At 44.1% G+C, this 17,305-nt stretch overlaps 4 protein-coding genes across 4 annotated transcripts; 3 read left to right on the top strand and 1 right to left on the bottom strand.

Annotated features, from left to right (window-relative positions):
- Window positions 1-1,250: 1,250 nt before the first annotated feature.
- JR316_0004122 (Terpene cyclase aneC) lies at window positions 1,251-2,578 on the bottom strand (the record flags this gene model as incomplete). The annotated part of the gene is made up of 4 exons (XM_047889891.1): window positions 1,251-1,674; window positions 1,732-2,000; window positions 2,063-2,107; window positions 2,135-2,578. The coding sequence occupies 4 exons, from the start codon at window positions 2,576-2,578 to the stop codon at window positions 1,251-1,253; spliced, it is 1,182 nt and encodes a 393-aa protein (XP_047752265.1).
- Window positions 2,579-3,398: 820 nt separating this feature from the next.
- Window positions 3,399-4,673, top strand: JR316_0004121 (Archaemetzincin-2; the record flags this gene model as incomplete). Its single annotated transcript, XM_047889890.1, has 1 exon — window positions 3,399-4,673. The coding sequence occupies one exon, from the start codon at window positions 3,399-3,401 to the stop codon at window positions 4,671-4,673; it is 1,275 nt and encodes a 424-aa protein (XP_047752264.1).
- A 1,589-nt stretch (window positions 4,674-6,262) lies between these two features.
- On the top strand, window positions 6,263-6,726 carry JR316_0004120 (uncharacterized protein; the record flags this gene model as incomplete). Its single annotated transcript, XM_047889889.1, has 2 exons — window positions 6,263-6,292; window positions 6,367-6,726. The coding sequence occupies 2 exons, from the start codon at window positions 6,263-6,265 to the stop codon at window positions 6,724-6,726; spliced, it is 390 nt and encodes a 129-aa protein (XP_047752263.1).
- Window positions 6,727-13,603: 6,877 nt separating this feature from the next.
- JR316_0004119 (Archaemetzincin-2) lies at window positions 13,604-14,568 on the top strand (the record flags this gene model as incomplete). The annotated part of the gene is made up of 2 exons (XM_047889888.1): window positions 13,604-13,714; window positions 13,897-14,568. 2 exons carry the CDS (start codon window positions 13,604-13,606, stop codon window positions 14,566-14,568), a joined length of 783 nt encoding a protein of 260 aa, XP_047752262.1.
- Between the last annotated feature and the right edge of the window lie 2,737 nt (window positions 14,569-17,305).

Below are 17,305 nucleotides of genomic sequence, written 5' to 3'. Positions count from 1 at the left end.
ATACGGCCCGACTTGACACCAATTACTAGAGATGATAATCTATTATTGATAATCTACCATATGTTTTCTTGGGGTGATGACCAGCAAACCATAATGGCAAGTCGGTGACTTCTTGTCTTCTCTTGGTTGAAAGTGGGGTAATTTTCCAGTTATTTTTTCATAATGTTCTATATTATTTTAATCGGGTTTGTATAGCAACATATTCAAGACCTATTTTACAGACAGTCACAAGATTAGGTACTTCTACTTTTATCAAACTTATAATAGTAATATTAAAATACAGGTACAGCAGCGATGCACATATCTAATTATGAGTGTAACTTTGTCTCACCCCTAAATGTAAAAGCTTACTGTGCAGATTCAATCATTCATGCTATCTATTATGATGTTCGGATCTACGGAAAATCATCCGATTCTTCTCTTCGTTCACCTTTACTTTACGTAACCGAGAAAGATACACCAATGATTTGTGAGAGATATTTTTTCCTTTCAGTACTATTCAAAAATAACGTTTTCGTTTCTTGCATCCCCATCACATTTACACCACAGGACAAGTCTGCACTGTGGCTTAGACAGAATGTAGTAGCTGGCTTGCTAGGGCCCTGCGAAGTGAAATTATCCAGGAAGATGTAGTTCAACGACAACCTTTGGCCTAAAATGACACTATCCAGCCGCATGCACCATTGCGCCCACCACAAGATATCTTAACTATGAAAGTACCCGGTCACTGTTTCAAGTCCAACACAAGCGAGAGGAAGTTGTAAGGAATTTTAGTGGGATGTGGCTATAACGTCAAGTCCCACAGTAATTATTGAATCCTTAAGTGGCTCTCAATTTGTCTGTGTAAATGATACACTATATGCTAGAGTATACGAATGCAAAAAGCCTCTTCGTTGTAATTCTGGCAAAACAACCTGGCCCAACGAAAGATTGTTATATGACCTATATTCATTCATATTTTTTTATCTAGATACCACTGATACCAAGAATAAGTGCACAAAGGATTTATGTCAAGTGACTTGACCCCATGCTTACCTTTAGCTGGATATAACCAACGAAGCAAATATCTTTCTTGTCAATGGGTACGCCGCGACAGCCTGAGCTTCCACTCGCTTGAAGTTGTCGGTGGAAAAACCATCCGAGGCTAAATATAATTACATATTGAGACGTATGTCCTATTTTTTGTGAGTTCAAGTACATATGATTTGGAACAGTGATCATATTATGATAACTATACTTTCGAAAACAAATCAAGATTTAAGTCTAGTGACGTCCCCCCCATAACGGGACATGACCACCGAGGCAAACGTATTTCCCATCATTGCATATATTACAGCTTCGCAATATTCAAGTTCCTGGGCAGTAGCTTCACCCGATGCACGAAGGTGTTCAAGCTCCCTTCCGAGTTCCATCTCGGTCTGCTTTTGAAGTGCAAGTGTAGCTGACTTTGCAGTGGCATCATCTGGAAGCTTGAACACCTTCTTCACCATGTCAACCGCGTTGATCAAGTACAAGACATGTCCTTCATCATAAGCCTCCTTCTCCTTATCGTACGAACCAAGGTCGTTAGAGTAACATATATGTTCTGAAGCAAGTCTAATGAACCGTTTAATGCTTGGGCTGTCCATTTGAACACTCGAATGGATGGAGAACTTGGCACATGCAAAGACGTATCTGATATAGTTTTCATATGTCAGTTGCCTAGCTTTGAAAAGTATCAAAGCAGCTTACTCCGCAGCAGCATCAACTATGCGATAATCTAGAAACTCCTTGAGTGTATGGTACTCCTTGGCAGGGGGAGGGTGGTTGATAAAATCGATCAGACACTTCACTACGTCCTTGCCGCCATTTCCGCCTTTCTGGTCTTCATCATAAATCCCTTGTATAACTTGAGTAATCATAGCCTGGAGGGGTGTGAGGCTCCGCTCCCTCTTGAATAGAGAAATCTCAGAGTCCGGTAGCGTCAGGCAAGAAATAAATTCGGCCTGAATAATGCGAACCTGCTCGTAGAGTTAGCTCTATTACGTTGCCAAATCAATAATTTTAGGTTTAAATAACGCACTGTTTCTTCGTCCTGCATTTCCCAAACATCTTGAAGACAATTAGACTTTGATCTAATACGATTTAATCATACCTTACCATCAAAGAGGAACACAAAGGTCAGAGTAGCTGAGATTAGCTCTATCCTTTTCTCATCGGCGCCTGGCCACGCAAACAAAAGGAACCGGGACCAATTGTGGTTTATATCATGTATCTCCCTTTTCGCAATATTTGCATATGACTTGGACCCTCTGTAAAGAGTTGTATTGGAAATGTCGTCCTCTGCAAATAGATTTAGCAGCTTTGTGACCATAGATATTGCGGCTTTCCAATGCTTGGTCTGCCTCAGAGCTAGAATAGTAGAATGCCAGGGAAGACCTGCAGCCGCGGGATATAACTTGATGCTGTTCTCGGTCATCTTCGATGAGTCGTCGATTACTAAACGAGGGAATGGTGAGAGAGGTTTTCCAGCGCTTTTGTCACAAGACTCTAAGATATCGCGTATTTGAGTTGGCGATAAGTCTGGACAGCCAGCCATGTAATCGTATCGATATAAAATGGGAGCGAGATAGGACTCGTTCCCCGGATCTGTGAGATTAACTGAATATGTGTGTGAGCACAGGGATGAACTACGAAAAGTTGTGAAAAACTTACTCATACGCATTTCAGGAAAAGAAGAGATGTTATGGGGACTTGGACCACACAAAGGAGTATTTCGTTCTGTTATACGACGAGGTGCGTTCACATTTTATGCAATCCGGTCAAGATGAGAAATCATTAATCATATATTCGCATCCTTTGCTGCGCTGCTAACAACTGAATAGAGGCAGAATAGTCAAGTTCGCATCATTTGACATCTTCTTCTTGTAACCAAAGGCCTTCTCCATTCTACCCAGGTTCTTCATCATATCAATTGAAGCTTTGAAGGGGCAGAAAAAGAGGGTAAATCGATTTACAAATTTCACCTTGCTTTGCTTCTAGTACTTCATTTTATGTGGAGCCGACCAGGACCCGATTAAAGATTATTTAGTGGTTGACTTGTTAGCTGCTTTCACCTATCTCCCGACAAACACATGGTAAACCTATTTTTTCCCAGGAAGTTGCCGGTCCGGCAGGCCCGGCCAATGTTTGCATCAAACTCAAATTAAATTCAACGCTTACATGCAGCCCAACCGAAAACTTGTGTTGTGACTCATACTCATCGGATCTGGAATCATCCACACAATTGAGGACAATTGTTCGCGTCCACAACTTGCGACGCGCTTAATCATCTAAACCGAATGGCATGCAAACACACTAGTCTCATTTTCGAACCATGCACTAATGCTGCAAGTGTGGGTTTCAAGAGACCTTCGGCCATGCAGCGGGCAGCCGCTGCTTCCGTTACTCTTACAGGAAACAGGAAAAATGGATTATCATCACATGCCATCGACGATGAAATAGCGCCGTCAACTTTCCCTGCACCCCTTATCTTGCCCAATGACGACCTCTCAAACGATCCCAGATGCCCTCCGCAAAGTTTTCGATCATGGACAAGGGAAAAGAATCGCAACAAGGTAACCCCACAGAGGAATGTACTCTACGTGGCATACCCTCCAGAAGTTGACTCAGACGTCGGTTACATCCAAACATGGTGTAATCCCAATCCCAATAAAACGTCAATGTCAGGGACCTGCTCAGCCCCAAAAATTGATGATGTTGTCCTCTATCTCGGAGCGTTCTACCATGGCATGCAGGTTAAATCGCTACCCACGAAGCTGCGGTTCACAAGTTGGGAGGATGATCCCCCGAAATTGAAGCGAGCTTCTTCAAAAATGAAAACAAAAATACCCACCCGAATTGGATTAGCGTGTCAAACCGAATGCATTGGCATCCGCGCTCGCCCTTCTCCAGATGATGTTTACCCAGCTCAGCTCAATCTCGACGACATACTAGAGGCAGCCATTGAGATACTTCCAGAGGATGCATACGCCATCCTTCTACTCGTCAACCATGATTTGTACGAGGATGACGACGACGAGTTTGTGTGCGGGCGCGCGTACGGTGCAAGTCGTATTTCCGTCATATCTACAGCAAGGTATAACCCAGCATTGGATGGTATCCAGGAAGTAGAACGGGAACACGCTTGGCCGGCTTCACACTGCCAATCATACATCATGAAATGCATCGATGCCTCAGATTCAACAAAGCGCCCAAAGAAAAAGTCCAAGGTCGACTCTGACTTGAATGTACAAGACGACCAGAACGCCACGTCACCGATGCGCGCGGCTCTTTTGGCGTACGTTAACACACCTCCCCTCACCAATAGTTCACCACAGGACATCATCACAGGCACCTGGCTGGCGCGAGTCTGTCGTACGTCAAGCCATGAGCTAGGGCACTGCTTTGGAATGGACCACTGCGTGTACTATGCGTGCATCATGCAAGGAAGTGGCACTGTGATCGAGGACGTCAGACAGCCTCCATATCTGTGTCCGGTGGATTTGGCCAAGCTTCTAAAAGCGTGTGGTACAACAGAGGAAGCACAGCTAGGAGCGCTATTGGTCTTTTGCGAGCGTTTCCCAAAGGTGCAGTTATTCATGGCATTTGCTGCTTGGATCCGTGCGAAGAGGTTGATAGATGGGGGGCCATAGCGTTTGTCAACTACAGACCAATGGGATTGCAAAATAAAAATTCAACCTCCATCATTGAACCACGCGTTCGTAAAGTCCATTTGTCTCGGCGAGATTAGCTAGAAATAACGCGAGTGAAGCAGTGCAATTCTGGTGAATCATGAACGGTTAGTTGAACTGGTCGTAGGTAAACCTATCCACTATACCACAGTGAGTCAAATCAGAAATAACCCAAACCTCCGCCTCAGGTCTTACGGGGTTCCATGTTGACCCTACCTTTCGATTCCTGCCTGACATTCCAACAAGTAATGGCAAGGTGCCGCCTCCTAACGCACCTCTTACAGGGTTTGAAGTCGTTGGTAGGATGAGCGACGAACGCAGAAAATAGGATTACTTATTGTCTTGGGGGAAGTACCGCATCCAGTGATGCATAGGAAGGATGTGGACGCGCGTGAACGAGAACCGAGAACCGGTCTAACATGACGCAATAGCGAGTAGATGACCCACCGATGCTCTAGTACTGGACCCATTTCTCCTCCTTTCATGTCCTACTCAGTCACTTCTCGAGAATCGGGTGTTTGAACTTGAACGGGGGATCCAGAACTGATACGAAACTGTAAATTTGTAACCATAATCAAATATATGCGCACTGACCGAGTCGACCTTGACTTCGAAGCCAACTATTCACTATTCAAGAAGTGAAGAAGATAGAGGTATGTCAAGTTTCATTGTGGGCGAGAAACCTCCTGAAAGCCATCAAAGCGCGAGAAGGTGATTTGAGGGGCATGATAGTTGATACCTCCTCGAGGTTCATAGGGTTGAAGGACCGCTGACGCTTTGCAGCCAGAATGTCGTTCTGGTTCAATGGGAAACTCGAAGGCTCGCACGATGTTTACTCACTGGCCCGAGTTTGACGGTTGGGACGAGCCTCGCTCGCGAGCCAGGCTTCTGTGAATCTTAGACTCGTCTCTTTTCTAGATAAGGCAGGTACCGAGTGATGTGTTTGTACAAATGTTGTTTTGATTATGCCGTCAAACATTGATCGGATTGCGAAAAGAGAGATATTCACACAAGGCCTGGGACAAATGGTCCGGATTTGAGGGAATCATCGTTTTGTGACTCGGGAATAGTGAAAAAAAAAAGCAATCCGCTCAACTAGAGAGGTTTTTTATGATAAAATTCACCGAGCGGAGCTAGAAATAGGCGGAGTTAGAAACAACTGGTGTACGAGCGTCGATCCTAGGTTCGGACTTCGAAAAGCTAATTTATCAAAAAGGTTGGTCACGAACCTAGGGTTTCGGTCCAGAAAATTTGACTCCGATTTTGTTCCCTGCCGAAACTCTCCCGAGAGATTAAATAATAGCAACTACAAAATGATTCTAACTAAGAGTCAGACGTGATCTGCGAGAATTTTTCATCAAACGTGCACTGGTACTACTCGTCGGTTTCATATGTTTTGTTTGTCAACGTTCTGTTCAGCACTGAAGCTCCCTTCATCTGCAGCCATCATGTTGAGGTGGTCACATCTCGAAAATGTATGTATCCCAGTGGAGTTCTCAGACTTGAACACTATATGTCCATCCATTATTGTACTATCGTAAGACCTGCCCATGGCAGACCGCACCAGGACAAGGGTTGGAGTAATCCCCTATCCCAATAGATAATTAATCCAACGCTGTACTAACAACCCAGTGCAAAAGAAATACGCACATAGATCATGGTAGTAGGACCAGAAATAGCGGAAAATCCAGGGTTTCCCGATATCTCCAGTTGCACGAACACCACCCACAACGTCTGGGCAATGAGCGTGGACATGCCGGACTCCACAATGATCGAGATAAGCGGGCGGAGTTTGTACGAGCCTATTGTCGGAGGTCCATCGAGGGACTGGGAGCGGTGGAGAAGAACGATTTTTAATACAAGCAGTGATGTTACAGCGGCGTTGACGCAGAGGGAGATGGAGAAGGATGCGAGGGCAAGTTTGAACCACCATGAAGGGACTCGGGCACCTGTGTCATTAGGTCCCAAAACGAGGTACTGGATCGTTGTGGTGATTGCGAGGACTGATAAGTAATATATGACGTCAATATATCAGTTTCCATACAGTCTAAATAGAAGGAATACTCAAATACCAAAGGAGGTGGTGGCTAATAGTGAGGGTAGGACAATAAAGGATAGCCTTTTGTTCCACATGATCCAGCATCTGTATATCTGTGAATTGAAGAAAGTCGAATACTTGTAAAACTCGTGTAAAATGCGCAATCGTACCAAAACACCTTGAGAAATAACGTCGATAAATGAATAAAGAGCATCGCCTGCCACTGTAATTGCATATACCGCAACAGCTCCTTTTTGACTTGTGGGACGGAACTGAAGCAATGAATAGCTGTCACCCTTGTTACTATGGAACATATTCAGCGAATCCACTGACAATAGCTATAAATTGACACGCAAAGTCTGTGCAGACGTAGAACGTGGAAAGCACGAACAAAGCCGATATTGGGTATCTGAGGGGAATCGGGCCCCTTTTGTTCATGATATGTAAGTATAAGGAAAAAATGACGCAATAGAACCCTTTGGGCACATTAAAATGAGACAAAAATGGGGAACAATACAGGAAAACTAACCATAGAAACAGAATTCGAGCACTGTTCCAAGGAAAATGGTCTCGTTTGCACTAAGAGCTGCCATCGGGGTAGGAGTTTGTCTAGATGAGGGATTCGTTGAGCTGGCTAACTTACCTTGACCAACCGTTTTTGCTGCTTATGTATTTCAGTTGGTGATCAATATCTAACAAAGAACTATTCTTCACATGGCTCAGACTGTTAGGAACAGAGATACGGTATCTTTAAAGCTATTTCTGTTCCGTTCATGGAGCAGATGTATACACAGTGGTCATATTAATAGGGCGACTCCGCCAATTACAACGCGAGTTATAAGTTCGCAGCAATGTTTATATCAACAAACCTAGCATAAAAATATATACATACAATCGGACTTATATTTCGGTGTTGCCGGACATTTCAAAATAAAATGAGTTGGATCAGTTGTTCAGATTGGCCTGGGGCGCTGGATTTATTGATCCTATGCTTCGTTTCTCATGATACTTGATACATTTCATTGAATCTATTTTCTCTGTAAAAAGGTTTTTTCTCACACAGAATGATATGAAATGGGTATGGATTTGGAAATCATTTGACTACAACATTATGCAACTGTTGTCGGCACATGGTCGTAAGTTCAAAGCGCAGAGCCTCAAGTCAAATCATAATGTGAATAGGTATTTAGGAAAATCAACCAAAGCCCCCACAGAAAGTTTCGGCACTTTGAATCTGAGTTTGAGTCGAGAAGCAAAATAATCGACGAATTTCAAAAATTTGATGGGGCAGAGAAGATAAATTAACAGATATGTACATATTACATACTTAAGCTTAAGGATAATCTCGGCACGAGATGCTCTGGCGGAGAATGAAAGCGGTGTAAAAAAATCTCGTTTTTTGACTCCGACTTTGATCTGTCTGATATTAGTCTCCCGTGCCTCTCGCAGGTGGAGATCGCTATAGCGTGGGAACGACACTAGATAAGGGGACATAATTTTGCAACGGTTTGATCAAAAAATTTGAATACGATTTCCTTCTCCGCAGGAATTCTTCCGAAGATCTGCCAGTGGAGCGTTGGATCATCAATATAATCAAAGCAACATTGCTTTTTTGATCACTCAAAAAATTCGAAGTATCCCTGAAAACGTCGTAATCGAGGCCGAAAAGACTGAAATCGGGTCTGAAGGGACTAAAATCATTGCGAAACTGCGTAAACAACATGATAAATGTTAGTTCCATATAATCCAAATAATACCTACTTCAGATCCTTGATAGCGATATGTCATACTCTTGAGAAGTTGAGTTATTTGAGTTTACATCAACTACGGTACGATATCTTTTCCCAAAGCTCTAGCATGCATTCCAATTTGAAAAGTAAATAACTCTAGGAATGCTGCTGCTGATAACAGTATTCTGTCGAATCATCGTCTTCTCCCGAGGAAGATACGCAACTTTCTTCTCACGAGAAAGATATTTCTCCACTCCCTCTGGATGCTTATGATGCATTATGTATCACCCCTGGTGAACTTCGTAAAGGGCATTTATAATTAAATTCACGACTTCAAAAATGGGTTTGGCGAAGGCCCATGACACCCTTTGAAGGTTTTTCCGCGAAATTTCTATTTCTTGTTAATGAAATCGATGTCCATTATTTATAGGTCGAACTTGAGAAGGCCTGTACGAATATGTACACAGAATGGTTCCCCTATTAATACGGAAGATATTGCTACCGACCACAAACAGTGTAAATACTACACTGTACTTACATAAGGGGATGCATACCTACTCCATTAACTAAATCGTAGGCGTATTAAAGAGCAATCTAGTCAACATTCTACTCTGAGTTCAATTTCCGACTCACGTTACACAATGCTTCCACAACGATTGCTGATCTACTTACCTCTCCTCTATGCAAGCACAATTTCGAGCGCTCAATCCACTTCAGATTTCCTGGAAACGATTATTCACGACCAACGTACCTCCGCCCCAGAGGGGTTTACATTGCATCGACCAGCTAATTTAACCCAGATTATTCGACTACGTATTGGACTTCGCCAGAATAACATATCAGGTCTCCATGATACACTATTGGACGTCAGCACACCCGGGAAGCCTCGTTACGGCAAGCATCTGACCGTAGACCAGGTATCATACTCCATAATTGACAGATATGCTTTACCATGATCTTAGCTGACTTTGACATATCAGGTCAGCGCCTACACAGCACCTAACCCAGATACAATTTCACTGGTTAATCAATGGTTGACGTCAAATGGAATTTCCTCTACTCCCATTTCCCCATCAGGGGATTGGCTTCAGTTCTCAGTACCAATTCACCAGGCAAATAATCTCATTGGTGCAAATTACCAAGTTTTCAAGCACGATAAAACAGGGGCGGAGTTCGTTCGAACACTTCTCTACTCCATTCCAAAGTCGTTACAGGAACATATCGATACAATTCACCCAACTACCACGTACGTGAACACATATAGCCATGGTATGTGGCAATACATGACGTTGACATTATCCATAAAATTGTAGATTTGACAGTCCATTCGCACACCTTCCGCTTCTGTCTGTTTCTCCTCCTACCGCGTTGAAGGCAAGGCAATCTGGTCAGGCGTGTACAACTGAGGTTACTCCAGCATGCATTGAGGCGCTATATGGTTTTCCTAGTCCAGTAACCTCCCAATCTACCAGCACACTCGCCGTCTCAGGATTTGTTGATCAAATTCCCAGCACTGATGATCTATCCAGCTTTCTAAAGAAATTCAGACCAGACGTCCCGAGTAATGCAACATTCACCCTAGAGACACTGGACGGGAAAAGTGACACGGAATTGTCGCCGAGCACGGAAGCCAATTTGTATATCCAGTATTCTTTAGGACTTTCCACCAACGTGCCTACTGTGTTTATCTCTACAGGAAACAATTCACAGGATGGTGCGTTAGATGGGCTTCTTGATACCATCAATTTTGTGCTAGCACAATCAAATCCTCCGCATATTTTGACGATGTCCTATGGACAAAACGAGGACACAATTTCGCGCAGCTTGGCAACGTAAGACCCTATTACGCAAATACTCTTTATTGTATACTAAGAATTTATTGCTTTTATTTCCATAGGTCATTGTGCAACGCATTTGCGCAGTTGGGAGCACGCGGAATATCAATCCTGTGCTCCTCTGGAGATGGGGGTGTGTCTGGGTGGCAAGCGGGCCAGTGCATATCGTTCATACCCACATTTCCATCTGGCTGTCCTTTCATAACTTCTGTGGGGGCAACAATGAACATGCCCATCGAAATCGCTGCTCCTTTCAGCTCTGGGGGATTTTCAAATTATTTTACCACACCGTCATACCAATCTTCGGCCGTGCAGGCTTATTTAAATGCACTTGGATCGACAAATCAGGGACTGTTCAACACGACTGGACGTGCGTATCCAGATGTATCGGCACAAGGTCAGAGCATCGCAATTGTTGATGGCGGAAATACCAGAATTGTATCCGGGACGAGCGGTTCTAACCCAATTTTCGCGAGCATTATTGCTTTGCTTAACGCTGACCTTGTTGGAGGTGACCTGCCTCCCCTCGGGTTTCTAAATCCATTGCTTTATTCCCCTGGTGGTCAGGCTGCGTTAACCGACATAACAGTAGGTTAGTAGCATCATCCTAACTACATAGTAAGTATACAGCACTAACTCATGATTAAAAGGCAATAATACAGGGTGCGACACAACTGGGTTCCCAGCGAAATCAGGATGGGATGCTGTGACGGGGCTTGGAACGCCAAATTTCAGCCGTCTTCTAGATGCTATTCAGATAGGGTCTCCGATATTCATCAGTTATATTCCAACTTCTATGTTTTAGGACAGATAACAATTTTAACTATGAGGCGGGTGGTGACTCCTTCTGTTCAAAGCTTTGAAGTCTACTGCTACTATGGAATAATGCTTTCAGGATGGGGTTTAGTCTAAAGGACCTAAAAAAGGCTTGGACACCTGTTGAATAATAACATCGATTTAAGGACTGTAGTATATGAGGTGGCCGTGATACGATGTAGAAGCCTCTTAGTGGATAATCAATGATTCATGTCTCTATTTGGCAATGTCAGGATTACCTCGGCGAATCTGCCCACCGCTGACCAGCCGGCTGTAAACAGGACAGCGGGCCTTACACACGCGGACCGCGGACAAGTTCTGGCTCTTTTAGCGATCAAGTCCGCCAATCCAACCCCAGGCAAGGCCTTAAGAGAGCTTAAGGGAAGCTTCCTGTGGCCTTGAAAATCTGTCTCTGCAGCGTGTTGTGTTGTGACCCTGACTCCACTACCACCATAAGAAGTAGCCTTGCTGTATGTATTGTGTATGCTCCACGCTGTCTAAATTATGCTACTTTGGCTATGTTTGCTCGAATCTGATTCTGTGTCAACATCTTCTTTACGTCTCAAGTTCTATTCGAATTGATTGACAGGTATGGTATTATTGTTTTCCGTCATTTAATTTCTCTCTCCATCGTAGATATATGCACACATTGCAATATGTTAACAGAGCAAGATAAATACGAATCACGATACACAATTTACGCAACTACAGCAAGGTTTGCAATGTCGACGGCGCGGGCCTCTAACAAGAATTTCAGGACGGAGTTAGTCCTAATGCCAGTGGCTCCCATTATTTTGGGCACCTGTGGAGTTATTTCATCAGAACAATGACTGTAGATCATGCGATGTATGTGATACTGTGTAAAATAATCTTAGTAGATAACCAGAATAGTTCCAGGAGATAGAGTCGGCCCAATCTAAGCAAACGTGCTGTAACTTTTACTGCGCACCAAAAGATTTTATCAGATCCCATATCTAGGACCTCTTTACTGAGGCCCTTGCGATCAGAATGGAGAGAAGGCCTTAGTTACATTTAATACCTCCTTTAGTGTGTTTATAATCTGTAAATATAACTTTGCAGGTGTGTTGTGACCCCGTCTATTCATGGTTTGAAGTCTCCTACTACCATACGGGATAATAGCCACGATGGAATTATGCCTAACGGTTCTAATGTATGGCATCTGTTGAATTATTGCATCAGTTTAAGGACTGCAGAGAACATGTGATGGATATACTCTCAGCAGATAACCGAGAATACACCCTGGAGATCGAAACCGTCGAATCTAGGCAAACGCGCTGAGACTCATAATGGGCACCAGTAGCTGCCAGGGATCCTGATACTACCTTTTTACCATCTGTTATAGACCGCCACTCTGCGTATTTGAAACCAGTACAAGCACATCCTCTGCATAATAGGGGTTACATCTCGAACATTTGACACCACATTTGTTATACCCTGTTGGCCAAATGGCTCCGGACCTATTTAAACGTTGCGTTGAGCCAGACGAAGAGCAAACTGAGAGTCTCCTTCATGGGAGAACTCACCGTCACTCTTTGCAACGTCCCAACTTCATTCAAAGATATTGGCTCCACCTAACACATGGGATTCTTCTGCTTCTGTGGCTAACCTTTATGATTCTTTGGATGCATGCTCGTCTGAATCATATTTGCATTGTCACGCCTAAGACATTCTGTACGTGGTAAAATGGTTGGTCATATATTTGCCCTAGTAACGTCCTAACTGTCTCTTAATCATCAGCTCCTGCAAATGAAGCTGTAGAATATTTCAAGGAATACCAACGTATCAGCGGGTCGCTAAATTCTACTTCAATTTATCGTGGAAAGCCTTCGCCTGAGCTGGATGCTGCTTGGCTCAGAATCTCTTCCGCAGGTCAGTGGCATAAATTATTTTATTTCAAGCACTTTATTCAATAGATTTCAGTACCTCCGATACGAATATCAAGGGAGCAGTTCATGATGTTAGAGGAACAAGTTACACCTTCGAAAGTGATGTTCAGAGACGAAGATGGGGGAGGGTACATGGCTGCATTGGAAGTAACACATCAGTTGCATTGTCTAGTAAGAAATTTGCACTCGATATAGAAGATGACAACCCACTTCTAACGAATACATGTCTTTCAGGATATTCTCAGAAAATCTGTGCATCTAGAATACTACAGTCAGAATGACCCTTTGTTTCAATCTAAACCAGAAAAATACCGATTTCACCTCGGTGAGGATGCCTCGCGTTACAATCCTGCATAGCGTTCCTCATAACAGCTAATCTGATAAAAAAAGACCACTGCGTGGATATCCTTCGTCAAGTGTTGATGTGTTCTGCAGACACTGGGCTGGTCACATTCGATTGGGTGCAGTACGTCTGAGTCATATTCTGTATGCTATCCTGCTCATGCTCACATCCGACTATTGCATTGACAGAGGGTTCAGCCAACCATACCCAAATTTTAATACCATGCACCAGTGTCGCAATCTGGACAAGATAATATCATGGGGTGTCTCAAATGCAGCGAAAATTCCAAACTACCGTGCGATTCGTTTGGAGGGCCAGATTGATCTCCCACAAGTTCCTTGATACCTCTTGTTTCGCACGGTATTCTCACGACTTTGTTTTTGCAATGATATGTATGTACAAATTGTACAGTATTTTAAAGTTTTCCCCTCCACAAATTAAAAAAAAGAAAGAAGTTAGAATCTCTTCGTTTTTGTCACTATTTTTCGCCACTTCTTGTTTGGAATCTTCCAGAGGATGCGTACGCCATCCTTCTACTCGTCAACCATGATTTGTTCGAGGATGACGACGACGAGTTCGTGTGCGGGCGCGCGTACGGTGCAAGTCGTATTTCCGTCATAGCTACAGCAAGGTATAACCCAGCATTGGATGGTATCCAGGAAGTAGAACGGGAACACGCTTGGCCGGCTTCACACTGCCAATCATACATCATGAAATGCATCGATGCCTCAGATTCAACAAAGCACCCAAAGAAAAAGTCCAAGGTCGACTCTGACTTGAATGTACAAGACGACCAGAACGCCACGTCACCGATGCGCGCGGCTCTTTCGGCGTACGTTAACACACCTCCCCTCACCAATAGTTCACCACAGGACATCATCACAGGCACCTGGCTGGCGCGAGTCTGTCGTACGTCAAGCCATGAGCTAGGGCACTGCTTTGGAATGGACCACTGCGTGTACTATGCGTGCATCATGCAAGGAAGTGGAACTGTGATCGAGGACGTAAGACAGCCTCCATATCTGTGTCCGGTGGATTTATCCAAACTTCTAAAAGCGTGTGGTACAACAGAGGAAGCACAGCTAGAGGCACTATTGGTCTTTTGCGAGCGTTTCCCAAAGGTGCAGTTATTCATGGCATTTGCTGCTTGGATCCGTGCGAAGAGGTTAATAGATGGGGGAGCATAGCGTTTGTCAATTACAGACCAATGGGACTGCAAAATAAAAATTCAACCATCATCATTGAACCATGCGTTCGCCAAGCCGGTTTGTATCGGCGAGATTAGCTAGGAATAGCGTAAGAGGAGCCCTGCGATTCTGGTCAACCACGAACGGTTAGTTGAACTGGTCGTAGAACGATGTAAGCCTGTCCACTATACCACAGTGAGTCAAATCAGAAAACTGAAACCTCAGGTCATACGTGCTTCCACGTTGGCCCTACCTCTCGATTCCAGCCTGACACTTCGACAAGTAATGCAAGCTGCTACCTCCTGACGCTCCTTTCACTGGGCTTGAGATCGTTGGTAGGTTGAGCGACAAACGCAGAAAACAGAATTGCTTATTGTCTCGTAGGAAGTACCGCATCCAGTGGTGTATAGGAACGAGGTGGACGCGCGTGAACGAGAACCGAGAACCGGTCTAACATTGTGCAATAGCGAGTAGATGACCAACTGATGCCCTAGTACTGGACCCATTGCTCCTCCTTTCATGTCCTGTTCGGTCACTTCTCGTGAATCGGGTGTTTGAACTTGAACGGGGGATCAAGGATTGCTACGAAACTGTAAATTCGTAACCAGAATCAAAATATATGCGCACTGACTGAGTCGATCTTGACTTCGAAGCTAACTATTCAATAATTAAAGCTGATAGAGTCACGTATGTCAGGTTTCATTGCAGAACTAATATATAGTTGTGGGCGAGAAATCTCTTGAAGGCCATCGAAGCTCGGAAAGGGTATTTGAGGAGCTTGATACCTCCTCGAGGTTCATAGCTTTGGAGGGCCGCTGACGCTTTGTAGACAAATATCGTTCTTGTTGTTGTTATGGGGTCAATTTTCAACAATTTAAGTAAGAAAACGAAGCTAGAATGGCGTCAATGGTAAACTCGAAGGCCAAAACGGTGTTTACTCACTGGGTCTATGAGCGCAAGGACGAGAGTCGCACGAGAAGCATGGCGTAGAGCCAATATTATATTCATAATTCACAGTATGTCGGACACACAGGTAGCCGTAGCATCCTATACAGCAGACGGGAAGCTGCAGAAATGAATGACTTTTGCGACGGCGATTGTAGCAAGAGTGTTGGATATGCTGTGAGCACTGCCACAGTTCACGAAAAACTGTTCAGTTTGAATCTCCGAAGGACGGCATGCATTCGGCATAGATCAGCGAGGCCATACACTAACCTTGTTATCGAAATTTGACAATCTAACGTAGAAATTCTGGATATTGGACCTTTTCTTCAAGTCATAAATCTCACAGGTAAAAAATGGATAAAAGCAGTCAAATAAATATTCATCATTTAGTGGATGGTTTTGCATTTCTTGCATCTATTCTCCAATAACGCCCACCAGCGAGTCCTTTACTCATCGTGTACCCACTCTTGTAGAACATCTGGTACTGTGTAAGTGTGTTTCTAATAGATTCCTATACAAAATGAGGAATGAGCATGCATAGTCAGAGGTGTGCCAGTCTGTTCACCATGATCACATACCTTCCACACTTCCTGCAGCTTTACTGCCCCTAAACGTGGATACAGGCACTCGATGTACGAGATTATTTGCGCCACAGTGTCTTTGTGTCCATGACTGCACACAATGACAAGCGCAACGGCTTTCCATTTGGAAAGTCCTCTTGAACCAAAGGGTGTATGTCCTATTGGTCAAGCGTGCACCAATAGTATTTGAAGGCAAACGTTGGTGATCTTGAGCTTTATGTAAGTACCCCGAGGGCAGGGAGTAAGGAATCTAAAGAACTCAACATGATTGGTAATTCATCACAGATGTAGCCATAGACAGATCGTAAGTTCCTCTAAATTTCATCGCTGTTGTATTGATCAAGGGATGCAGATTCAGATTGCGTGGAGAAAGCGACATGAGAGGAGAGAGAAATGGTATTCCGGATACCTACACTATCATGATATCTTATCGCTATTGTTTGCGCCTCGATTGTCCAATGACGACCGTGTGTATAAAACCTCGACATTCTTTTGTACTTCCTGACGAATCCTCGGGGAGACAGTGTCATTATATTCCCCGCTCTGTTTCCGCGCCGGTTCAGATGTACCCGGACATTAATGATATATCTGCAGCCGCGTCTGGAACGCGATATCAACCAGCATTCCAGTTCTGTCATCGACTGGTTGAACCTTTGTTAAAAACAAGGTATATTAATTGACACCGTTACACATTCTTATGTTACACTGTACAGTACCATACCGTACAAAGGACGGAAACAGTGTAACTGATGGTGCGCACCAGCGGGCCCCTCGATCCGGCATAGTAATTACTATATAGGGAACGGTGCTACAGCGTGCACGACAGAACGATACAGCGGGCCCTTGAACGCCTTCGGGTCTCATTGATACATATCCCCGGACCACAGTGATCATACAGCGGGCACACTATAATCTGTGACGCCCTTGATACATATCCCCGGACCACAGTGATCATACAGCGGGCACACTATAATTTGTGAGGTCAGACACTCGCCCAACCTCGCCCCGCTCGCCACGCCGAGCTCTCCTCGCCACGGCGACTTTTCTCGCCACAACAAATCGATGTCGCAGGCCTCAATCCCTCCCCCAAATTCATTCCTTTCTCGCTATTCAACATGTACAATTTTCAAATCTTTCTGTATTTACTTTTAAAGTAGAAAACATGTACATTAGTATCTACACGCTATTGACATGAAAAAGACATCTCTTCT

Source organism: Psilocybe cubensis, chromosome 3 (assembly GCF_017499595.1).
Source record: "Psilocybe cubensis strain MGC-MH-2018 chromosome 3, whole genome shotgun sequence".
NCBI lineage: Eukaryota > Fungi > Basidiomycota > Agaricomycetes > Agaricales > Agrocybaceae > Psilocybe > Psilocybe cubensis.
Note: the sequence above shows the minus strand (reverse complement) of the source record. Positions and strands in the feature narration are given on the sequence as shown.